This window comes from Nyctereutes procyonoides, unplaced genomic scaffold (genome assembly GCF_905146905.1).
Source record: "Nyctereutes procyonoides isolate TBG_1078 unplaced genomic scaffold, NYPRO_anot_genome, whole genome shotgun sequence".
NCBI classification, from domain to species: Eukaryota; Metazoa; Chordata; class Mammalia; order Carnivora; family Canidae; genus Nyctereutes; species Nyctereutes procyonoides.
The window spans coordinates 27,826,810-27,851,418 of NW_026575024.1; the positions used below are offsets into that span (position 1 = coordinate 27,826,810).

A 24,609-nucleotide genomic window follows, 5' to 3' on the forward strand; every position below is an offset into this window, starting at 1 on the left:
GCCTCAGTTTCTCTGCCTGTCCAATGAGGTAGACAGTGCAAGAGGGCAGATGCCTAGGTGCAGATCCCAAGGGTGAGATGAGCTGTTGGGAAGGTGCAGTGCCCCTCTGCCCACTACCCCCTACAGACCCCGGCAGGGCAGCCTGGCCTCTCAGGGCTCCCAGGCAGCTAAAGTGCTGACCTCCTGCCGGGCCCCAGAACCGAGAGCTGGTATCCTGGGAAAGGGGAGCAAACACCTTGTGGCCAGGCCCCTAGAACCGTCAGAGCACCAGGGGCCAGTGCTAGGGGTGAGAATCAGGGTGTTCCAGAGGAAGGAGCCTCAGGGCAGGGCTGGGCCCACACACAGGCCTGGCTTGCCGGGCCCAGAAAGTTCTTCCTCTCTTGCTCTGCCTTCCCCCGTTCTCATTTCATGCTCACAGTTGTGGCCACACCCAGGCTCTGCCCTCATGATTCCTTCTTAATGCTTTTCTTTATGTCACTTGGTTTGCACTGAGTTACATTGAATCATTTTATTATTTATTTATTTATTTATTTATTTATTTATTTATTTATTTATTTATTTATTTTTACATTGAATAATTTAGATACATGGAAAAATAGAGAATAATGTTGTTAACCATATACCCAACATCCAGATTACCATTAGCATTTCCCATAATACTACTTCTATTTCTTTTTGAGATAATGTGATGTGAATTATAGATATGAATTTTCACCTCAAATACTTTAGTCTGCATCTCTAAAAAATAAGGCTATTTCCCCACATACCACTGGAGCATTGTTTCACTCCAGAATGTTGATTTTTCTCTGATAGTTAATATTTAGTCCACAATTGACTTGCCCAAGTGTCCCCAAAACGTGTTTCACAGTTGACAATGGGTTTATTTATTTTTATTTTTTAAAGATTTTATTTATTTATTTGAGAGAGAGAGCAAACATGCCCACAAGTAGGGGGGAGGGACAGAGGAAGAGAGAGAACCTCAAGCAGACTTTGTGCTGAGTGCAGAGCCTGAGGCAGGGCTCAGTCTCACAACCCTGATATCATGACCCCAGCAGAAATCAAAAGTCAGATGCTCAATTGACTGAGCCACCCAGATGCCCCAACAATGGATTTATTGTGAAAGAAAACTTGATGCATGAAATGAAAGCAAGTGTCTTCTGCAATAAATAGAAGGTACCTCTGGAAATGGACCCAGTGCCAGACTACATGGCACCCAGGCTATAGCTGAGGCCTGCCCTTTATTTGTTGTAAGAGTGATGAGTGGGCATGGGTTGTTAAAGACAGAGCAGCTGCAGCAGAGACTTTCTCACTGTTGGAATAAGACTTGAACTTGGAAAGGGAACCTCTTTCTCCATGTCAGGATGTGTGCCATTTAACACAGGGCTGGTCTGCAGGGGTAGGGAGATGTGAGCAGGACAAGAGAGTAGCTCCTTCCCAAGGCTGCAGAAGGTTCTGGAGATGTAGTGGGAAGATCACCAGGCAGGGAGCTGGGAGGGTGTGGGCCTGTCCTTACTCTGATTTGGGTCTCTGTGTTTCTGTCTGTAAAATGGGGGAAGTGGTAATGCTAGGACAGGGCCTCCCCACTGCATCACTCCCTGCCACGCCACCACCTGACAGTATCTCATTAGGACCTGTGTGACCTGTGTGAACCCTGTAACCCGGCTTCCTACCTCAAACCTTTCTCTGTTCTGGGCTGGTTAGCTCCCTCCTGTTCACTCTTCAGGTTTCAAACCAGATGCCACCTCCTCCTAGAAGCCCACCCTGACTTCTGGCATGGGTTCAGGCCCCTCATTTGGACTCCACCACTGCCCTTGATGACTCAGAACTGTAACCCTAATGGCTTCTCTGTCTCTCCTGACAGCTGTGGGCAGGAAAAGCTGAGAGCATTTGTCTCCTTCTCCACTGTGTCCCCAGCCCCTACCTTGGTGCCTGGCACATAGTAGGGGCTCAATAAATGTGTTGAATGAACAAATGATTATTACTACATTTTGTCAAATCTGTCTGCCTCTTCAGGGCTCTGGGCCTGGGCATTTGGCCTTTCCTCCCTCTCTCCCCATCCCTTCTTCCTTTTCTCACAAGTATTTGTGCCAGGCGATGTTCTAGGCTTGGGAGATACAGGCAAGGCACCTGCCCTAGTGGAGCTGACAGTCAGTGAGGAGAGGCAAATGAAAACAAGTATACAAAATAGTCTCAGATGTTATTTATGGAGTGTAAGACAGACAGGAGCTTTGGAACAGCATTTGAGAGCCTTGCTGAGAAGGTGACATTTATCCGAGTGGAGCCTTGAGTGAGAAGGAGCTGGCAGGCGAGGATCTAGTGGAAAGGCATTCCTGGCAGTGGGAACTGCATCTGCAAAGGCTCTGAAGGGCGAACCAGCTATGGCGGGGGACAAAAGGCAGGTGCAGGGATGAGGTCTGAGAGGAAGCAGGGCCAGGCTGGGCGGGGAAGGCTGTTCTGAGTCCTCCAAGGCCAGTGGGAAGATGTGAGTGGGAAGAGGCTGGGATCTGATTTGCTTTCTTTCCAGCTCTACTGAGATATAGCTGACATGTAATGTGTAAGTTCAAGGTGCACGATGTGAAGATTTAATACATGTATATATATATATCACACACGTCTACCACAATGCCTTGTTAACATGTGTATCACCTCACATAGTTACCTCTGTGTGTGTGTGTGTGTGTGTATAACATAGTGCCTTGGTGAGAATATTTAAGATCTGCTCTCTTAGCAGCTGTCAAATATATAATACAGCAATCTTAACTGTAGTCACCATGCTGTGCATTTTGGTTCTCAGGACTTACTCCTTTTATGACTGGTATGACTGGAAGTTTAGATCCTTTGACCAACATCTCCCCATTTTCCCCTCAACCCCTAACAGCCATCATTCTACTCTGTTTCTGTAAATTCAGGGTTTTATTTAAAATTCCTCATATAAGTGAGATCACATATGATCTTTCTCTTTCTGAATGATTTCCCTTAGCATGATGCCCTGCAGGTCCATCCATGTTGTTGCAAATGGCAGGATTTCCTTCTTCTTCTTTTTTTTTATAGCTGACCAATATTCCATTCTATCTACCTGTCTATCCATCCATCCATCCATCCATCCATCCATCCATCCATCTATCCATCCATCCGTCTTAGATTTTCTATACTTACTAGTTCGTCGCTAGACACTTAGGTTTTTCCATGTCTTGGCTCTTATTAATAATGCTAACACAAACATTGGGGTGCAGATATCTTAGAGATACTGATTTCATTTTTTTTGGTTATACACACAGAAATGGGATAACTGGATCATATTCTAGTTCCATTTTTAATAAAATAGGAACCTCCATACTGTTTTCCATAGTGGCCACACCAATTTATAATTCTACCAACAGCACACACAAAGGTTCCCTTTTTCTTCACATCCACGCCAGCATTTGGTATCTCTTGTCTTTTTGATAATAGCTTTCCAACAGGTGGGAGGTAATATCTCATTGTGGTTTTGACTTGTAGTTCCCTGATGATGAATGACGTGCACTTTTTCATGTACTTGTTGGCCATCTGTATATCTTCTTTGGAAAAATGTCTATTCGAAAACTCTGCCTATTTTTTAATTGGAAGTTTTGTTTGCTGTTGAGTTATGTGAGTTCTTTATATATTTTAGATATCAACCCCTTATCAGATATATGTTTGCAAATATTTTCTCCCATTCCATAGGTTGGCTTTTCATTTATTATTATTATTATTATTATTATTATTATTATTATTATTTTAAATAGCAATATAGTTAACATACAGTGTAATATTAGTTTCAGGTGTACAAGATAATGAATCAACACTTCCATACAACACCTGGTGCTCATCACAAGTGTACTCCTTAATCCTCCTCATCTGTCTCCCCCAACTCTCCACCACCCTCTCCTCTGGTGACCATTAATTTGTTTTTTATACTTAAGAGTCTGTTTCTTGGTTTCTCTCTCTCTCTTTTCCTTTGCTCATTTGTTTTGTTTCTTAAATTCTGCATATGAGCAAAATCATACGGTATTTGTCTTTCCCTAACTTATTTCACTTAGCATTATACTCTTACACTCTCTAGCTCTGTTCATGTTGTTGCAAATGGCAGGATTTCATTCTTTTTATAGCTGAATAATATTCCACTGTATGTATGTATATATATATGCATATATATATACACACACATACATATACACATAAATATGGCCTATACACATATATATACCACCATATATACCACTTCTTTATCCATTCATATATCAATGGACACTTGGGCTACTGCCTTTTCATTTTGCTGACTTTCTCTTCTGCTTTGTAGAAGCTGTTTAGTTTTATGTAGATCCATTTGTTGATTTTTGCTTTTGTTGTTTCTGCTTTTGTTGTCATATCTAAAGAATCATTGCCAAGACCAATGTCAAGGAGCTTTCTTTCTTTTTTTTTTTGGAACTTTCTCCCTATATTTTCTTCTGGGAGTTTTATGGTTTCAGGTCCTAGGTTTAAGTCTTTAATCAATTTCTAGTTAATCTTTAAAAAAGATTTTATTTATTTATTCATGAGAGACACACAGAGAGAAGCAGAGACACAGGCAGAGGGAGAAGCAGGCTCCATGCAGGGAGCCCGATGCAGGACTCGATCCTCCCCAGGGATCACGCCCTGGGCCGAAGGCAGATGCTCAACCCCTGAGCCACCCAGGGGGCCCTCTAGTTAATTTTTGTGAGTGGTGGGACATAGTGGTCTAATTTCATGCTTTTGCATGTGAATATCCGGTTTTCCCAATGCTACTTGTTGAAGAGACAGTGGGGTTTCTCCATTGAGTATTCTGTGTCAAATATCATTTGGTCATATATGCATGGGTTTATTTCTGGGCTCTTGATTTTTTTAATACCAGAACCATACTGTTTTGATTCTTATAGTTTTGTAATGCCCATTTATGTTTTAAAAGATTTCCCTGAGCTGAGGGAGGGCAGGTGGGGGAGAGAAGGCAGGAGTGGCCCCCGGGTCTGCCGCAGCCTCCAGGCAGAGATGGGTTAGCTGAGCCCCTTTCCAACCCAGCTCTAGCATGAGCTGTCTGAGCTGCCTGAGCATGTGCTGAGGATGGCCTGGGTTGTGGGCTTGGGGCTCCCAGTGTCTGTCGGTGTCTGGACCTGTGGGATGGGCCTGAGCAAGAATGAAAGGGCCGTGGGGTTTGGGCTCATTTGCATTTGATTTGCATGTGGAACTAAGGGGTCAAGTTGAAAGCTGTAGAGGCCTATACCAGTCCGTTGGGTGTAGGGTCTCTGGTGCTATGACAGACAAAGACTCTATCTCCAGGCCATGACCTTGCAGTTCAGGCGGAGCCCTATTTCTCCACCTGCCTCTGGCCTGACCCTGCCATCTGGGTTTGGAACACTAGGAGGACAAAGGATCCTCACTCTCTGAACCATTTTCTCCTATAGAATCCCATCTGTCAGGCCCAGCCTCTGACCTGGGACAGCTCTGTTAGTTCAGGCCCAAGAGTAGGGGAGGGGATGCCCCTCTAACCCTAAGGGGGACCCAAGCCTCTCCTCTCAGCTTCTGCCATCTGTTCTGGGCAGCGCTAGCCTCCTCCTGCTTCTGTCACTTGCTTGATGTGATCCAGGCCAGTCAACTCTCCTCTCCCCCTTCTGGGCCTTGGTTTCCCCCTCTGTCACGTGCAGAGGTGGGATTGGGTTGCTTTTCCAAAGAGGAGGGACTTGTGTCTCATTCTTGTAATTGTTGCTATATCCACAATCCACGTGTTTTATTAGTAACTTCAAGTTTTGGAAGGAAACATGTGCCCCTTTGCTTAAACAGATTTAATTTGAAAAGAAATTCCATGCTATCTCCATACGTGGAAATTCAGTATTGTTTGCCATAATTGGAAAGATTCTGGGGAGAAAAAAAATAATGGAATGGGAATAGAACAATGTCATTAAATACTCGTCTTGCTTCAAGTGCAAGAAGCCCGATACATTTATAAGATATTGCAGAAAAGACAAAACTATGGAGAAAGAAAACAGATGAGTGGCTGTCAGAGTGAGGCGGAGGGAAGTGACAGTAAAACACAAGAGGGAAGTACCCCAGGTGATGGAAACATCTCTACTATAGTGACTGCAAGTGTATACATTTGTCAAAAATCAGAGAAGTGAACACCTGAAGTTGGCAAACTGTTATATTTAAATTTCCTTTAACAAGGCAAGTTTTAATTATTTATTTATTTATTAAAAATTTATTTATTTATTCATGAGCAACACAGAGAGAGAGAAGCAGAGACACAGGCAGAGGGAGAAGCAGGCCCCATGCAGGGAGCCCCATGTGGGACTTGATCCCAGATCCCAGGATCATGTCCTGAGCCAAAGGCAGATGCTCAACTGCTGAGCCACCCAGGCATCCCAAGGCAAGTTTTTATAAAGAAACAAATAAAAATTCCAGTTGGGTCCTCAGTCTGAGGACCCCTCTTGTGGCGAAAATTAGCACATGTAGGGAGAGGCTAACTCACTGAAGAACAGCAAAAAAGGATGGAAGGGTATCCAGGGGAAGACAGCTTCCACTCTGGAGCTGTGCTAATACAATAGCCACTAGCCTTGTGTGGCAAAAAGCCGTTTAACTTAATCCAAACTCAATAAAATTAAAATGAGCATATGAGCCACATTTCAAGCAGCTAGCGGCCACTGTACTGGGCAACTACAGAACATTTCTCCCTCACAGCAAGTCTTGGTAGATACCACTGCCCTAGAGGATCTATTTGATGCATATAATTTAAAAACAGTCATGCCCCTGTCTCCTACTTTGAGAAACGCTGCTCGGTTTGATCTAACCTCACTGTGTGAAAGCCACCACCTCTTTTCACTTTGCATGATGACCCAAAGACCATTTCACTTATGCGGTCTAAGAGCAGAGTGAGTAAGGGACAGGCAGTGTCAGGTAGGGAGAGATAGATAGGGGGCCATGGAATCAGGCTCATAAAACAAAATCCTAGGAATTCTGAGATATAAGGAAACCAGAGATAAGGGAATAGCCCAGACCAATTGGCCCTGGGTGTTAGGAGTATTTTTCTTTGGTGGCTACAATGTAATCACAGAAAATGACAGACCACAAAGAAGTAAGTCATGAAGGGTGTTATCAATAGTCCTTGCTCAAACTAAGACAGCACAAGAATCTCAAGGCCACAAGCTCCCTGGCCAAGTTTTCTTTTCTTTTTTAAAAAATTTTATTTATTTATTCATGAGACACAGAGAGAGGGGGGGGGGGGCGGGGGCGCAGAGACATAGACAGAGGGAGAAGCAGGCTCCATGCAAGGAGCCGGACAGGGGACTGGATCCCAGGTCTCCAGGATCAGGCCCCGGGCTGAAGGCGGTGCTAAATGGCTGAACCACCCGGGCTACCCCCCTGGCCAAGTTTTCAATAAAAGACCAGCTTGTTGGTTTCAATAAAAATCTTCAGTAGCAGCCCTGTCTGGACATCTCTCACTTCTAAGAGCTTTCTCTGTATCCTTACTTAATAAACTTCTATTGCTTTACTAAAATTCCTTTGTCAAAGAGATTCATTCTTCGACTCCGTGAGACAAGAACCTGGCTCTCCCACTTCAAGCGTGTGGTGGGCATCTAGAGTTTTAGACTGAGGGGATTCTAAGGATTTGAAGACCTCAGGATTAAAAAATTCTGGGCTATTCAGATTTGAAATCTGTCCCTGGTCCTGGGGCATGAGGGTTTTGGAGTGAAGAGCTAATGGGGCTCAGTCAGGGCCAAATCCAGAGGGATCCTCAGGACTGTCTGCTCCTTTCCCTGTTTCCTGCAGCTGCCAGCCTATTTCTAACCTCCAGAAGATTTCTGGAAGCCCTGATTTGTTCTGTGCTGGCTGCATGGTGCAAGCGTGTAGGGTTTGCGATTTCTCAGGAGTCCCTATGAATGTACTGTATAATCTCTGATATTGTCATCCGCAATTAGCATAGTGCACATTTATTGCGCTGTACTTTGGTCAGGTCTTGTGCTAAGCGTTTTGCGGGCATCATCCTAGGGACTCAAGGTAACTCCTTACAATGTAGGTGCAGTTATTTCCATTAAAGATAAAGCGACTGAAAGTCCAGAGTTTAAGGAATGTTCCCAAGTCTGGCAGCAGGTGGGTGGTAGAACTGGGACTGGAACCCTGACTGACTGACCCCAGAATTCTTGATCTTGGTCTTAAATTGCTGCTTTTTATCTTTAAATTCTAAACGCCTCCCTGTGGCCTAGAGCAATTTCACATTGATCCTTTCCTGTCCTTCTGTTCCAGCCGTTGACCTTTGGCTCAAATATACCAAACTCATTCTTGCCCCAGGACCTTTGCACATGTTTTCCCTCTCAGCCTTTCTCAGATTTCCACATGACTGTCTCTCCTCCCAGCCCCCTTTTTTTAATGGGGTGAGGGGCAGAGGGAGAGGGAGAGAGAAAATTTTAAGCAGGCTCCATGCCCAAGCAGGAACCCAATGCATCTCATCACCCCAAGATCATGACCTGAACTGAAACCAAGAGTTGGCCACTTAACCGACGGAACCATCTGGGCACCCCTGCCTCTTTTTTATGCTTCAGGCCTCACTTCAGAGAGGCCTTCCTGACCATGTATATATATAAAGCCGTCCCTTTTCTATCACACCCATTGCCTTTCTCTGCTTTACTCTTATTTATAACATGTCTCGCTTGTTGGTTCAGTTACTCATCTATTGTTCTGTCTCCCTCACTAGAATGTGACTTCTGTGTTCCCACCTTTCTTCCTATAATTGGCACAGACCAGGGGCTCAGAAAATATTTGTTGAATGAAATACATCCTGAAACCAACCAGGAGGAGGCGAAGGTGGGGTGGTCTGCAGGGGTGAGTGCAACTTGCATAGTCCTCTTTCCAAACTGGCAGCTGCCCTTTCCTAACTGCCCAGATGGAAAGCCAAGGCTCAGAGGAATGCCCAGCCCAAGCAGCAGCTCAGTGATAATAGCCCCCTCCCCCAGAGCCCATTGTTGTGCTCCCCAAGCCCTTTCTCAGGTGGCACACCAGGAGATGTCCAGGAGGTCAGCTGGGGGCTATGCCACCTCTACTTACCTGACAGGAAGTCTTCAGACTGCAGGGCCAGGGGACTTGGTCCCAGAGACAGTATGGAATGGGGCGGTGGGGGGCGGTGGGCGTGGGAGCCCAGAGGAGAGACACCTGACCAGCTCGAGGTCTGTGGGAGCTGCCTGGGCTAGAAGCTGATAGGAGCTCCCTCAGGGAGTTTCAACCTTGGCTGCACATGGAAGCCTGCTGCATGCACGAGCCCCTGTCCCAGAGGTTCCGATGTAGTTGCAACCTGGACATTGGGATTTGTGAAAGTCTCTAGGTATTATCTATTGCGGCATAACAAATCATCACAAAACTCAGTGGCTTAAGACAAAATAATCTTTTTTTTTTTTTCATCTCTTGGATCAGTTTCTGTTGGATAAGAACTGAGGAGGGGGTTGGCTCAGCAGTTCTGTCTCAGAACCTCTCACTAGGCCTCACGTGAAGGCTTGATAGGCTGCCTCCCCTGGGACCAGAAAGGAACTGTCCTTGGTCTACAGTTCACTCCAGTGCCTGCCTCTCAAACCACCTGGAGGCCTCCAAAGAGCCAGTTTCCACCGGCCAAAACAAAATACAGCCATGGGAGGCACAAGGGATCGGGAGCTGGTATCCGAGGGTGATTTCATATCACTTTCAAGTTGAGTAGAGGAAACACTGCCAAGGTCAGGGTGCTGGGGAAGCACCGAAGCAGCTGCAGGCCTGTGGATGGGGCAAGATGTTATTGTTGTTCACACCCTGGGTCAGGATGAGACCATAAGGATCATCTAGCTCCCTTTTATCTGGGCACACTAATGACAGCTTGTCCACCCTCCTATTCTTGCAGGCTCTCCCTCCCCACTCCCACATGGTGGGAGAAGGGAAGGCCCCGGATGATTTTAATCACGTGAGCTGCTACCAGGGGCTTAACAAATCCTCGAAGACAGGGAGCATCGCCAATATGCTGGTGGCAAGTGAAGATGCCCAGAGTTCTAGAATCTGAGTGTACCCAAAGAATGTCTCTTTATGTGGCCTAACTTGGAGTCCAGGGGAAGTTCCTTCTGCCCTCTGTCTGCCCTCTGTTTGCCAAAGGGAATAAAGCTCAGGATTTTTGTGTTATCCTATTTGTTTTAAGCTCCAGGGCATGTAGGGCAGAGGCAAGTTTTGAAGATGCAAGGGTCAGCAGGACCTTTATCCAAACATCTCAAATACCTCCCAACCCCTGATTAAAGTTTTACATCTCAGAGAAGAATCCAACCACAACACAATTGTTGTCATTCTCATTTTAATGACAGGGAAGCTAAGGCCTGGCAGGCACCCTAGCAATGCGTTTGTGGGGTCATATGCTTCTGAAAAACTTGCCAAAGTGAGATATTTGAACCTCACTCTGGTGAAACCACCATCTCCTTCCATTCTGACTTCCCTTCATGTCAGATGCTGTTGGAGTGAGTGTAAGCATTTTGGGGATTTGGCTAAGGGGACCTTGACATTTAGTGTGGGTTTAGTGGTCTTATTATGTTGTTTCCAGTCACTTTTGTGAAAAGTTATTACCAACTGGTGATGACTTCCAGGAATACCCCTACCTAGCACACTGAGGTGTTCTGTGACATCTGCCACAACCAACACTGTGACATAAAAGTGCAGGGTCAGAGGTCATATCTCAGTATATATAGATGAATGGTTCTACAGTGCCCAATACCACCAGTATGTAGAGTATGTAGAGAAGAGGTATGAAATATATATATTGGGCCAGAATAAGCTTGTTTGTGACAAGTATTATGGAGGTATGCCAATTTTGTAATTCACAGAAATAATGTTATTTTTCTACATTTTGTAAAATTTGTGGAATTTGCCATTTGTTGAGGTTTCTTTTATCTTTCTAACCAATCACTTTTTACTACCTAGTTCTAAATTAGTAATTTTGTAGCTTTTTTCTTAAATAAATCTCCCTAAATTGCATAAACCTCAGGAAGTACATAGTCTGAATCTGACCCTGTTCAGTTTTCTCTATCGTTTATGATCACAGAACTCTCCTTGTCCTTCCTCACTGCTGCTGCCAACAGGTGTTGTACAAAGTTTACATGGCAATATAACAGAAGGGTTCAGAGGACTCCTGCGGGATCCAGACAAACCGAAGTTTTTTTCATTTATAAAATGAGAATACTAATAGAATCTCTCTCCCCACATAGTAATGAAGTCAAGTGAGAAAATATGTGTCAGGCCTTGAGCACAGTCTAGCAGAGGGCATAGTTAGTGCCACAGTTGACATTTAGCTGGTCATCACATATAGTCGGGACTCCCTGTTTATGACGGTATCTATTCTGATTTGTTTGGTGCCCATGCCAGAACGAGCAATCACTGTGAGCTAGTGATAGCTGGTGATTAGTCCCCCCTCCCCCACTGGCCCAAAATATGTATATAGTAAGTGCTCAGTCAATGACAATCCAATCAAAGAATGAAAGTCTCCATCTGGATTAGAAAACAGGTTGGCTTCAGATTCAACAATGCCCTAGACCCAAATAGTGACTCACAGCTGTGAAATTTCCTCATCTCAAAGGGTGCTTAGAGTTCATTTATTCGAATCCTTTTTAAAAACCTGTGGTTTTGGGATCCCTGGGTGGCGCAGTGTTTTGGCGCCTGCCTTTGGCCCGGGGCGCGATCCTGGAGACCCGGGATCGAATCCCACGTAGGGCTCCCGGTGCATGGGGCCTGCTTCTCCCTCTGCCTGTGTCTCTGCCTCTTTCTCTCTCTCTCTCTCTCTCTGTGACTATCATAAAATAAATAAAAAAATCTAAAAAAAAAACCTGTGGTTTTTTCCATTGACGTATTTAAGTGTTGGAAAGTGGAAAATCCACAAAAGCACAACAAAGAAATGAACTACTATTATAAATGGTTATACATGTGACATTACAATTATGTACTTAATATGTAGTTATGTGTACATAGTGCTTTGAAACATACTTTTTTTTAATTTATTTATTATAGTCGCAAAGAGAGAGAGGCAGAGACACAGGCAGAGGGAGAAGCAGGCTCCATGCACCGGGAGCCTGACGTGGGATTCGATTCCGGGTCTCCAGGACCACGCCCTGGGCCAAAGGCAGGTGCTAAACTGCTGCACCACCCTGGGATCCCTGAAACATACTTTTAAAAAGCTTTAGTTGCATTTTCCTCATACTTTAAATATCTTTAACTACATCATTTTTAATGACTGCATTACAGTCATCGGGACTGTGGGGATAATTAAGGGTACCTATCTCAAAGGGTTATGCCATGAGCACTGACCGGAGCTATGTCATGTGAAGAGACCCAGCATTTGTAAAAGGCTAGATAAACTTAGCTCTTCCGCAGGATGGCTTTATATAACCAATCCTTTTTTTTTTTTTTTTTTTGCTGAGCATTGGAGTTATTTCCATTATTTTGATATGGCAAATAACGCTGGGCTATATTAATCTTTGCTCATATCTTTGGTCATTTCCTTAGTAAAGTTCAGGACTGCTGGGTTTGCACATTTCACAATTTCCCACTGAGCACGTAGGGGAACAGAGAGAGAAAGGGGCTGGCCCAGGCTCACACAGCGAGCTGCAAAGGCGGACCTGGAGACTAGCTGGGGAGCCCAAAGGGCGCCTCATCGTGTCGGGGACCGGGTGGAAGGCCTGGCCAAGGGAGAGAACGAGGCTCCAGAGCGGCGGCGGCCGCGGGAGCAGCAGGCCGGCGGGGCAGAGCGGCGCTGGGCTGGGCTGGCGAGGCGGGGCGCTCGCTGGCGGGGCCCAAGCTAAGCGGTCGCCTGGCAACCCCGGCGGCGCGGCGTTCGAACGGAAGCGAGGAGCCAATCAGGATGTCCGGGGCAAACCATTCCGGCGGCGGGGGGAGAGCGGCGAGCTCACTTCCCTTTCCTCTGCGCCCCGGGGACCTCCGGGCCGGTGGGGGCCTGGGGACAGCCTGGTGCCCCGGTTCGTCTCGGGTACGCGCAGCCGCTCGGAGGAGGCCCCTGCGGGTCCCCACGCCGGGTTGGGGGCGCACCGAGCCGCCTTGGACGCGGCCATTCCCAGCCCGGGTCGGAGCTGTCAGCCTCTTCCGAGACCCGCACGGGCGGAGCCGGGACTCGCCGAGCTCGGGCTTCAGGTGAGGGGGCGGGTGGTCTGGGTCGGAGGGGGTCCGGTCGCCGAGCGCCTGCTGTATACGTCCTCCCGGCGTCGTACGTGCGGGAGGAGGTGGTACCCCATTTCACGGAGGAGAACGCTGAGGCGCCCGGAGGCAAGTGTCCCATCCCTGGTTGAGAATCCAATTCACATCTTTCAGCTCCACCTCGAAATCTCCAGTCTGGGTAGACCTAGATTTGCCTGGAGAGGTCCAGACGCTCAGCTGGTGGTCAGATCCTCAGCCTGCAAGGCTGCTATGCCCTGGAGCCCAGGCTGGATCACCCACCTCCTGCTCCGCTCCTGCATTGCCCCCTGGGTGCCCCCTCTGGGCATCTGTCTTCCCTTCTCTAGGACGCCAGAGGTTGGATTCAGGGCTCGTTTGGGGTCCTTCTGCCCACAGGGTACTGAATCGCAGTGCCATCTCAAAGGGCTGTTTTGGGGGATCCGACTGGACCGACGTGTCTTGGTTAGGTGCTAGGTGGGCAGCAGGTGCTTTGGCCCTGGAACCACTGTTAGATTCTTGAGAATCTGCTCCAGGCTGGGGGAAATGGGTAAAGGCAGCCACTGAACGTTAAGCCACTAGTCAGCAGAGACTTTGGAGTTCAGGATGGGGCTGCTGACACCTCTGGCTGGAGCATCATACCTAGACCAGGCCCTGACTCCTGGGGATGCTCTGGGAACTCAGAAAGAAAATAGGTCTTTCATTTATTCTTTCAACAAATATTTATTGACTTTGTATGCCATGCCCTGCCCTCCCCTTTGTCTATTTTGTTTTTCTCAGTGGCATTTACCCATCTAATGTCCTCTGTATTTCACTTATTAGGGAGTTGATATCGTCTTCCACTGGAATGTGATAGGAGGAGGGGCTAAGTTTGCCTCCAGGGCAAAATTGAGGGGTGCCAAAACCTCTAATCAAGATAACTAAAGCTAACAGTTATTATTTTCTTAAATATTATTTTTTATTTTAGAGAGAGAGAGAGAGAGATGGAATGTGGAAGTGGGGGTGGGGGATTGAGGGTGAGGGGGCAGGGGCAGAGGGGGAGGGGAAACAGATCCTCCTTTTGCAGGGGAGTTCAAGGGGGGAGGAGGGGAAGCTGGATCCTAGGACCCTGAGATCATGACCTGAATGGAAACCAAGACTTGGAAGCTCAACCAACTGAGCCACCCAGGTGCCCTAAAGCTGTTACTATTTGCTGCGTGTTCTGCTGGTAGAGATCAACTCACATGGCCTCTATGGAACACAGTACACCGTCTCTGTCACGATTACAAGCACGTCCTCAGCCCAGCTGTCTCACTTCTAGGCAACGCAATGTAGGTGCAGTGACGCCGCAGGCTGGTTTGTAATAGGGCAGGTCTGGACACACACTAAATTGTCATCATCAGGGGCTGACGAGCTCTTTATGTTACTGATGTGCCACCACACATATTTTTGGGCAACATATATTATTAAGTATATTAATACATATATTAGAATTAATACTATATTAACATTATTAAAACAACATTTATTATTGAGTAAAAAGAGCAAGGTGAATACAGTACACACAGCGTGTTGCCATATGTGTACAAAAATAGAAAGAATTTATACCCACTATTGCTTGATCTATCTAAAATCTCCCTGGAAGGACACACAGTTGTCTGGTTACAGTGGCACCTGCAGGGAGGGGAACTGGGTGGCTGGGGACAGGGGTGGGAAAGATTTTGTTTTTTACTTCATTCTCTTCATAGTTTTTGAATTTTGAGTCATGGGCATATATCATCTGGTTGAAAAATTATATACATATGAATCATTATAGATGATATATTGATCATAAGACCAGTGCCCCATCTGTGATCTGTCATTGACTTGCTGTGTGACTTTGGGCAAGTTTCTTCACCTCTCTGGGCCAAGATAAGAAGCCATGATGGCAAACTCAGGTCTGGGAAGAAGGCAGTCCAGGACAGGAAGTGGGCTTGCCCCGGAGTCTACCCCAACCTCCACCTTCACCATCCTTGTGTTCCCTGAGGCTTTGCATGCGGTCTCTGTCTCCACTGCAAGCCCGTTTGTCCTCATTTTGCAACTTCAGTTACAAACTGAGGCACAGATAATTGAGCTGGTGGAGCTGGGCTATCGCTGGCCGATAGAAGATCAGTGCTTCAGGCATCTGTGCCCACAGCCCTCCTTCAGTCCGCTCACCTCTCTCTTTCTGAGATGTGTGCAAGTGTGCCCTGGGCAAGGCCCACTGCAAGCAGGCCAGGGCATGAGTGTCTGGGGAGACTCCAGAAATAGCACGGAGCCCTGCGTGGTCCTGGAGGATGCCCAGCTGGGTGTCTCTGACCCGGACAGCTGGGCTGAAATCGAGCTGGCCTGCCCTATTGGCTGGCCCCCTCCCTGCTGCCTGGAGCCTTCCTGATCCTCCTCTGGGGCAGGTGAGGGCCTCCCTGTCTCCACCCAAGTCAGGGCCTGGCTTCTGCCGAAATGGAAACAGCGAAGCAGGTGGAAGGAAGGGGTGGGGTGGGGGGGTGCAGAATGTCATGATAACTATAAACGTGGAAGCCACACCTCTTGCCCCCTCGGTGAGGAATAAACAATCACTGACACCTTCTGAGCACTTACTATGCATCAAGTGCTTTATAAGCATGCACTCATTTAATTCCCTCAATTCTATGATGTAAGGTAGTTCCTGCTGCTATTTTTTCCACCTTACAAAGGGAAACTGAATGCAAGAGAGGTTTAGGAGCTTGGACCAGGTTATCCAGGGAAAGAATGTGAATCTGGGGGGGGGGGGGGTCTGGCTCCAGACTCACTTTCTTTTTTGGTAAAAAGTATATAACATAAAATTTAGCATTGAAACCATTTGTAAGTGTACAGTTTAGCGGCAATAAGTACATTAAGTGCAACCCTCACCACCATCCACTTCCAGAACCTTTTCATCTTCCTAAATGGGAACTCTGTACCCATTGAACATCAGCTCCCCATTTTCTCTTCCCCCAGTCCCTGGAAAGCACCTTTCTACTTACTGTGTCTATGGATTTGACTATTCTAGGCACCTCATGTAAGTGAAATTATACAATATTTGTCCTTTTTCCCCCAGTATTTGTCCTTCTGTGTCTGACTTATGTCATTTAGTATAATGTCTTCAAGGTTCACTCAGGTTGAAGCAGGTGACAGAACTTCCTTCCTTATAAAGGCTAAATAATATTCCTTCGTATGTTCATCTGTACATCTGTTCATGGACACTTGGGTTGCCTCCACCTTTGGAACACACAAAGGAACATTGTGTGTTCCACACAATGGAACATTGGTGTACAATATCTGTTCAAGTGCTTGGTTTCAATTCTTTTGTGTTTACACGCAGGACTAGGATTGCTGGATCCTATGGTAATTCTTTTTAAAACTTTTTCCCAACTGCCATCCTGTTTCCACAGTGGCTGCACCATTTTATATTCCCACCCAGAGTGCACAAGGGTTCCAATTTCTTCACATCCTCACCAACACTTGATATTTTCTGTGTTTTTGGGTTTTGTTTTTTTTTTTTTGTGTGTGTGTTTTTGCTTGCTTGCTTGCTTGCTTGTTTTGATATTGGTCGTCTTAATGGATGTGACATGTTATCTCACTGTGGTTTTGATTTACATGCCCCTAATGATGCATGATGCTGAGCATCTTTTCATGTGCCCGTAGGCCAGGTGTGCACTTTCTTGGAAGAAACGTCTGTTCAAGTGGCCCTGTGTGCTTCGATTTGTAAACTCTGAGAGAAGTGGGTCAACATTCTGGGTGTGAGGTCCTCGCCCAGGAGCTGGGCACCGCAGTATGACATTTTGGTGGCATTTGTCATGCATAGGCTGGGAAAGAGGCACTGTTACAAGTCCTGTTTTACAGTTGGGGAAACCGAGGCCCGGGACAGTTGACTGTCTTACCCCAAGTCTATAGCTAATCACTGGTGGAGCTGGGTTTTGAACCCAAGTAGGCTGGTTCCAGAGTCCATGCTACAGAGGGAGCCATGGTGCTGGTGTAGGGAAGGGCACTGTAGGAGCAGACCCTCAAGTGCAAGGGTTTGGACATGATGTCTTTGGAGAAAGAATAGGGCTCATCTAGAAGTGGCCAGGGCCCAACTTGAATGGGGGGTGACATGAGGCTGGAGGGGAGGAGGAGAGGTGAGGGAAGATCTCGGGTGGGACAGGGGGTTGGGAAGAGGCTTGGTACTGAAGGGCCTTGGTCTTTGAAGTGGCCTGGGTTCCAGTCTTGCTACTTAGTCAATGGTGTGCCTGTCGGCTTGGTCACTGGAGGATGAAAATACAGAAATAGGAAACGAGTGATTGATAAGTGAATATCTAAAATGACAAGGTGGGATAATGTGTGGAAGGAAACAACCAGGTGAGAGACTTGGCAGGAGCCTCAGGGTAGCCAGGGAGGCCTCTCTGAGGAAGTGAGACCTGAAGGAGGTGAGCTAAGGGGTTCCAAGCAGAGGACAGATGGTACAAAGGCCCTGAGGCAGGAAAGGGCTTGGTGTGTTCAGGAACAACAGGGAACTGTGTGGCTGAGCAGAAAAGGCTGGAGATGAGGCAGGAGTGGAGGGCAGGGACTGGATCTGGAAGGTCTGAGGACCAAGTGGAGAGTTTGGGTTTTATTCTAAGGTGATGGGGATCCACAAGTGGGCCAAGCAGAGCAGTGATGAGATATGATTGTTGGGAAAATATTGCCATCTTGCCCCCATTTTACAACTGAGGAACCTGAGACTCCAAACCACAGCCAGGAATGCTCCCTAAGGTGGCTTCTCCCTCTGGGGCCCAGAGAGGGAGGCTGTAGAGTCTTTTGGTGAGTGGCTGAAGTCCAACACTGAAAATTCTGTCTCTTCCACCTCTCTCCAGTCCGCTAGACCTGCTCCCGGGTTTATATCCTAGTTCTGCCATTTACCTGCCATAGAACCTCTGGCAAGTGGCCCCACCTCTCTGTGCCTCAGTTTTCTCAACTGTAAAATGAGCATAATAGGAGTACCTCAAGGTGAGTGTGAGGATTCAATGAGTCAACATATATAAGGAGCTTAGAATAGTCCAGGTGCAGAGAAACACTTAGAAAATTTCTTCCCTATTATGAAAGTGTTAGTGTTTCTTTGCTTTTACTATTATTGTTGCCTAACTGACCCCTGTCCCCATTGTTGCCTCAGTAAGGGCCAGGCAGGGACTCAGCAGAACATTGTAGGGGATGATGGTCTTTAGGCTGATCTCTCTCATTCCCCTAAAACCAGGCTCCAGAGCCTGGAGGAGACCTCAGAGCTGACTCACTCCCAGGGGAAGGAGAGTTGTTCTCTGAGTCACTTCCTGTCCCCTCATAGCCCTCCACCCCAGTCAGGGTGCAGCCCCCACTGGGCGCAGATATGGTTTCCCCAGGGCTCAGGACTGAGGCCAGTGGGGCACTTCCTTCTCTGGGCCTCAGGATCCCAGTGGAAACTGGCCTAATCAAATGTGCCACCTGAAGTGACACAGTAGGGCTTGGGTTGGCAGAGGACACAATCATGTCCCTCCCAAGGATTCATTCCTGCAGTGTTGCAGTCTTCTCATCTGTAAAAAAAGATTAAATAGTTTCTCTCTGGGGGTGGTGGCGGTGATGGTGGGGAATATCCAGAGACTTACAGGAGTATGGTGCCTGGAACTCAAACATTCTAGTTATTACTATTGCTGCCATCGTTAGTAAATGTTTATGGCTGGCACAGAGCTTTTACAGGCACTCTCAGACCCTGACCTGACCTGGAAGGTGAGACTCCTCTCACTTGGCAGAATGGAGGGCCCAAGGGGTCCAGCAACCTGCCCAGGGACACACCTGTAGAAAGGGGTGGCCTTGAGGTTGATCTACAGGGAAAGTGCCCAGGTCGGACTTCTCAGGGTGACTTTGGTCAACTGGCTCAGCCTGTCGCAGTCTCAGTGTGCCATTAGTCAAATGCGGATAATAGAGTTCACCTCATAGGGGTTGTTGCCAAGATTAAAATGGGTTAATGAATAGCAGGAACAGCACTTTCTCGTGCCTGGCACAGCCAACATTCATGCCGTCATTGCGGCTGTGAGAGAGCGGGGGACTCCGTTTTGCCATCTCCAGGATGGGCGCACTTGGCCGCGCAGTGCCGGGGGCCAGATGTGCGCGCGTGTGGCCGGTGCAACTGTCGGGACGGGGGGGTGGGGGGGTGGGGGGACGGCCCGGCTCGCGGGACAGTTTCCTGGGTAGGACCGGGCAGCTGGGCCCGCGTCCCCGGCGCTCCTGGGCTCAGGTTCTGCCCCCTGCCTGGCTTTCGTTCTTCCCTTTCGGGTAATAACCTGGGCCGGCGGGTTCACCTGCCCAAGGCAGGCCGCCGGAAGTTGCGCAAACGCGTGTTACCTGAGCTCCAGGTGGGCCGGGCCCGGGGAGCGCTCGGTAGCGGCGCGCGTAGCCAGGTATGTGCGGGCCCGGGGCGCGGGGTCGGGGCTGGGGGGCTCCCCGGGCACCCCGCCTTCCTCGGGAAGGCGGAGACGGGTCAGGGCTCCCCTTCCGGCCCGGACGAGACCGCACGCATCGTGCCGTCAGCGCCCGCACTTTGCGAGCCAGGTGGACCCGGCCTCAGAGAGGGGCGGCGAGCCACGGAGCCACACAGCGCGCCGGCGGCTGCGGCCTCAGCCGCGGGGAGTCCCCAGGGGCCGCGGATCTGAGCTCCCCCAACCCCGAAGGCTGCCTCCGGGGAAGCAGGTGGGAAGGGGCAAGGCGGGGCTGCAAGCCCGGGGTGGCCGAAGAGGAGCGCTAACGGCTGGCGCTCCGGGGGCCTTTTGTGGGTAGCACTTGAAATACGTGGGTGGGGGCGTCGGCGGGGAGAGGCGGCCTCAGCACGAGCCCCACCCGGGGACTGCGACCCGGGGTTTTAACTCGCAGGAGCCGCCACACCTCCTTTTGCCCACCTGTGAAATGGAGCTTATTCTGGTCAGTGTAGGCTTAGCCCGCATCACGTGCCTCCTTTGTCTGCGGCTCGGGCTCCGACCGGCGGTTCTGGAGCGCGCTTAGAGACCGCAGCCGGAGGGGGTGGTCTGCGGGGTTGGTTGGGTCGTCAGCGTCGCCCTAAAAACCAAGGAGCCCAGTTCTTGGAGCGCAGCCTTCTGGCCAGGTGCTGGGAAAGTCCTCGACCTGTTTTACCTCTCATCCCCGCAGAGACCTCGAGGCTCAGGTCTATTTTTAACCGCATCTCAGATAAGGAACCGCGAGCCTAAGAGGCGCAGCTGCTGGAGGGAGGCGCACAGGTGGGCAAGCTGACCAGCGGCCCCCAAGCCGGGGGCGGCTCCTTGCAGGTGTCCGGGCCCCCGGGGAGCCCCTGCGACCATTAGGTCGGCCCCAGGGCGTGGGGCTTCGGCCCTGCCCCTGCCCACCTGACCTCCTCCTTCCCTCTGTGTCCCCGGATGGTGCCCGGGAGGGAATTGCCACCGCCAACGGGTCGGACTGGTTTGGTAGGCGGTGGCCCGAGGAGGTGGGGCAGAGTCTAGTTACCTCCACAGGGCTCGGCAGGGCTGCCTTTCCTGGTAGACCCTTCCTGCCTGAGGTCTCCTTGGGGTCGCTGGAGTGAGGCAGCCTTCCTTTCCCACCACTCCATCCCTTCTACCTGGGCGTCAGCTCTGGCTCTAGGCCAACAGCCCCCAAGGTTCTGTTAACTGGCATTGCTGCCTGCCCTTGCAGGGGTCTCAGACTGGGGGCTAGATTGGGGTGGGGAGAGCACATATGCTTGCAGACGTGTTTGCTCCGTCCACGCATGTTTTAAAAGTCATGTCGGAAATGCTAAGATTTAAGAACCTGGTGTGTTCGTGCACATCTGGATTTCCAGCTTCCTAGCATGTTCCATACCTACCATCTTGGGCACGTATGCCTGCAATACACTGAATGTGTCTCTGGTTTATCCAAGGTCTGCCCTTTCGCACCTTGTCCTCATGGTCACTGCAATTCAATAGCAGTTTATTGAAACTATTGTGTGTTGAAAAGCTACAGATTCAGTGAGCGAAGAAGACAAACCCCCTGCCCTTATGGAGCTGATGTTGTAGGGGAATGGGAAGAACAAAGAGTAAAATGAAATAAAGGCAATAGATGAGTGAAGTAGGCTTCATATGAATTTGTGTCTTATTTACGGACTCTGGGACCTAGGATGGTCACAACTCTAGGCTAGTCTCAGTTTCTTCAACTGTAAAATGAGATGATAATGACCCTTCTCACAGGCTTGTTGGAGGATTCCACGAGACGGTGTCAAATGTCTAGCACACAGGTAGGCATCCCTGCCTTCCCACCCCAATCTAGACTCTCCTCCTGTCATTCTGGGTGACGATGTGCGGCTTGTCCACTATAGCCTTCTGCTATGGATGAAAATCTCTGATCTGCACTGTCTGCTCTAGACTGCTGTAGTGGCTGTTGAGCACTTGAAATGTAGTTAGTGTGATTGAGGAACTGAAGCGGAAATTATTATTCAATTTAAATTTAACGCTAAGGTTGAGTAGTAGCCATTGAATTAGATAACACAGGTGTAGATGGTCTGAATGACAAGTCCTCTTGGGAATTACTGAGATAAAGTCCTCCTCTCATTTTACAGATGAGAAGTTTCAGGACTTGGTCTGTGAATTTTCTTCTGGCCCACCTCTGGGAGAGTTGGCAGGGGACACTGTGACTCCAGCCCTTTCTTGGAAAAAGGCCTGGGGCACCAGGTCCTGCTGCTTAGGTGATCATATGGACACGTGTGCACCCAGGTGTGGGTCCCCTTGCCAATGAGTGCCTGTCCTAGCTGTCGGTAGATCCAGGGTCTTCTGGGTGCTCTCCAGCAGGGTCTTGGGATTGTGGTGGGCATTTCTAGCTTCTCTTGGAACAGCATAGCTCAGGGCTGACATTTTAGCTGACAGACATCCATGGATCACTGTGGGCCTGGCACTGAAGTCCCATACTGGAAGTTGATAATTGTCTGCAAGTCACTGGGATAGGGGGTGGGGATTTTTTACACTCCTCCCCCACCAGTTCTACTGCTATGCCTGGGGCCTGGCATGTCTAGACGGGCAGCTTCCTGCCTGGGTGGGTAAGAGTAGGAGGTGGTACCAGGTTCCCTGGGGGCAGTCCAGGTGAGGCGTGGGGTTGGAGCCCTTTCTCTGGGTCATCAGGTGCGCCAGCACCTCCCTGCTAGAAGCAAGGGGGTAGAGCTACCAACTTACTGGGTTCGCTTAATCAGGTAGATTGAGCCCCCTGCGCTTCAGTTTCCCTACCTGCAATAATGGGGCTGTTAAGGGGACCACTGAGGTTAAGCTGGCTGGTGCCCAGCATACGGTCTGGAGCCCACTTGGCTTCCTTTAAAGCGTGCCTTGCCCTGTCTTTTCTGCCCAGGCTGCTTTCCTCTGTCTTCTTTGGCACTTTTTTTTTCCTCTCTGCCTCCGCTGAGCTTGGTCCTCTGAAAAGGAGGCGGGGATGTGGGTGGGGCCACCCTCCAGGGTGGCTTTCTGTATGCTGATTGGCTCCCTGTAAGCCAGGGGCGTGGCTATTACCTTTTAATAGGGAAGGCGTCTTCGGCCCTTTGAGTCTGGCTGAGCCTTTGTCTGAGCCTGCTTAACCTCTTTCTTTCCTCCCCTGCAGCCGTTGCCGGCCTCCAGCTGCCAGCTTTCTGCCTGGATCTTTCTCCGCATTTCTCCTGTCTCCTCAGACCGAAGCCCTTGGGGTATGTAACAGTCATGCCCGTGGACACACTGACTCCAGGAGCCCGGGACACCCCTGCCCTACCTTTCCGCCTGCGGACCAAGGTCCCTGGCTACCTGCTACGGCGGCCAGCAGATGGTGGAGCCCGGAAACCTAGTGCTGTGGAGCGCCTGGAAGCTGACAAGGCCAAGTATGTCAAGAGCCTGCATGTGGCCAATACCCGCCAGGAACCTGTGCAGCCCCTGCTGTCCAAACAGCCACTCTTCAGCCCTGGGACTCGCCGTACCGTGCTCACACCTAGCCGCCGAGTCCTGCCTGGCCCCGGCCGCCGGCCCCAGCTGGACCTGGACATCCTTAGCAACCTCATCGACTTGTGTGACAGTCCCGCATCCCCTACTGAGGCCAGCCGTACCCCTGCACGGACAGAGGGAGCCCACCAGGCACCCCCAGCCACCCCTCCACGCCCGCCACCCAGTACAACTGCTGTCCGCCGAGTGGATGTCCGTCCCCTGCCTGCCTCACCTGCCCGGCCCTGCCCATCACCAGGCACTGCCACTGCCTCCAGCCCAGCCCGGCCCCCAGGTTTGCAACGCTCCAAGTCGGATTTGAGTGAGCGTTTCTCAAGGGCAGCAGCTGACCTGGAGCGATTTTTTAACTTCTGTGGCCTAGACCCGGAGGAGGCACGGGGGTTGGGGGTGGCCCATCTGGCACGGGCTAGCTCAGACATCGTATCCCTGGCTGGACCCAGTGCTGGGCCTGGCAGCTCTGAGGGGGACTGCTCCCGCCGCAGCTCTGCCACCGTTGAGGAGCGGGCCCGGGAGCGCGTCCCTTATGGGGTGTCAGTAGTAGAGCGCAACGCCCGTGTGATCAAGTGGCTGTACGGGTTGCGGCAAGCACGGGATCCCCCAGCAGCTGAGGGCTAGGCCTCCACTGGACTTGGCATTTGCCACAGGACAGATCTTAGAGGGGCAACTGGCCCCTTGACCTCTTCAGTATCTATTCCCTGGCTTGGGCAGACCAGAGGTTGTTACCTTGTGTGAACCTGGCATGGGGGCAGAACTCAGAGGCTGGACCAGCATCCATCTGGCAAGGACTGACCCTGGAGAGAGTTGCCTCTTGACCTTGGGCCACCTTCTACCCCTCACATGTAGGGGTTTTGACACTAGCCCTGCCTGGTTCTTCTTGTGGGTTTGGATCCAGGGCACTCAGCCTTCTCCACTGAGAGTGAAGGACCAAAGGATCTTACTAGGCCTGTCTACCTAGCGGTTCTGTTTCCTTCTTCCTTGGCCTCTAACCTTTGCTGACTTCCTCTTCCTTTCCCAGTGGGCCCTGGTTCCCTGGGAACTTGGCTGTGGGTGGGGGCAGGGCCGTGGCGGCCTGGCCTACCTAGGTGGGTAGACTACAGGAGGGACTAGTAGGAGTCTGTACCGCTCTGACTTCTCTCCCTTTGGTTAATAAACACAAATGCTTGTTTTTCAAGTGCTGGGTCATCAGACTTTTTTTTGTGTTCACAAGGGAAAGGGGTGGGAGAAGTCTTGGGATAGGGCCTTCTGAACACCATAATTGTTTACCCCAGAATCTGGTGGGGCATGAAGTCAGTGGTGGGTCTGGCCACAGAGTGAGTCTGGGTAGAGCCAGGAGTGAGGTCTTTCCCCTGCATCAGGAAGGGGACCTGCAGGGGAAGAGCTGATGGGGGCATGAATCCTTCCCACTGCTGCCCTGTTCTCAAGGGGGGCAGGAAACTCCACACAAAGTCTGTACACAGGCTTGTAGATTGGGGGTTGTAAGCAG

General features: G+C 49.7%; 2 protein-coding genes across 7 annotated transcripts; one reads left to right on the forward strand and one right to left on the reverse strand.

Moving 5' to 3' along the window:
* Nucleotides 1-12,636: 12,636 nt before the first annotated feature.
* Nucleotides 12,637-20,489, reverse strand: LOC129522398 (transcription initiation factor TFIID subunit 4-like). Its single transcript, XM_055344632.1, has 6 exons — nt 20,423-20,489; nt 20,121-20,198; nt 19,717-19,887; nt 19,522-19,633; nt 19,165-19,306; nt 12,637-13,152 (listed from the first exon to the last, which is right to left on the reverse strand). Exons 1-6 carry the CDS (start codon nt 20,487-20,489, stop codon nt 12,637-12,639), a joined length of 1,086 nt encoding a protein of 361 aa, XP_055200607.1.
* On the forward strand, nt 12,920-24,297 carry FAM110A (family with sequence similarity 110 member A). Of its 6 annotated transcripts, none has more exons than XM_055307770.1 (3): nt 19,552-19,577; nt 21,369-21,415; nt 22,759-24,297. In XM_055307770.1, exon 3 carries the CDS (start codon nt 22,854-22,856, stop codon nt 23,739-23,741), a length of 888 nt encoding a protein of 295 aa, XP_055163745.1. In that variant the 5' UTR covers nt 19,552-19,577; nt 21,369-21,415; nt 22,759-22,853; the 3' UTR covers nt 23,742-24,297. The 6 variants fall into 6 exon arrangements, with proteins under 6 accessions (XP_055163767.1, XP_055163743.1, XP_055163745.1 ...); XM_055307774.1 differs by lacking the exon at nt 19,552-19,577 and adding an exon at nt 19,973-20,408; XM_055307792.1 differs by lacking the exons at nt 19,552-19,577; nt 21,369-21,415 and adding an exon at nt 12,920-13,158.
* Nucleotides 24,298-24,609: the final 312 nt, after the last annotated feature.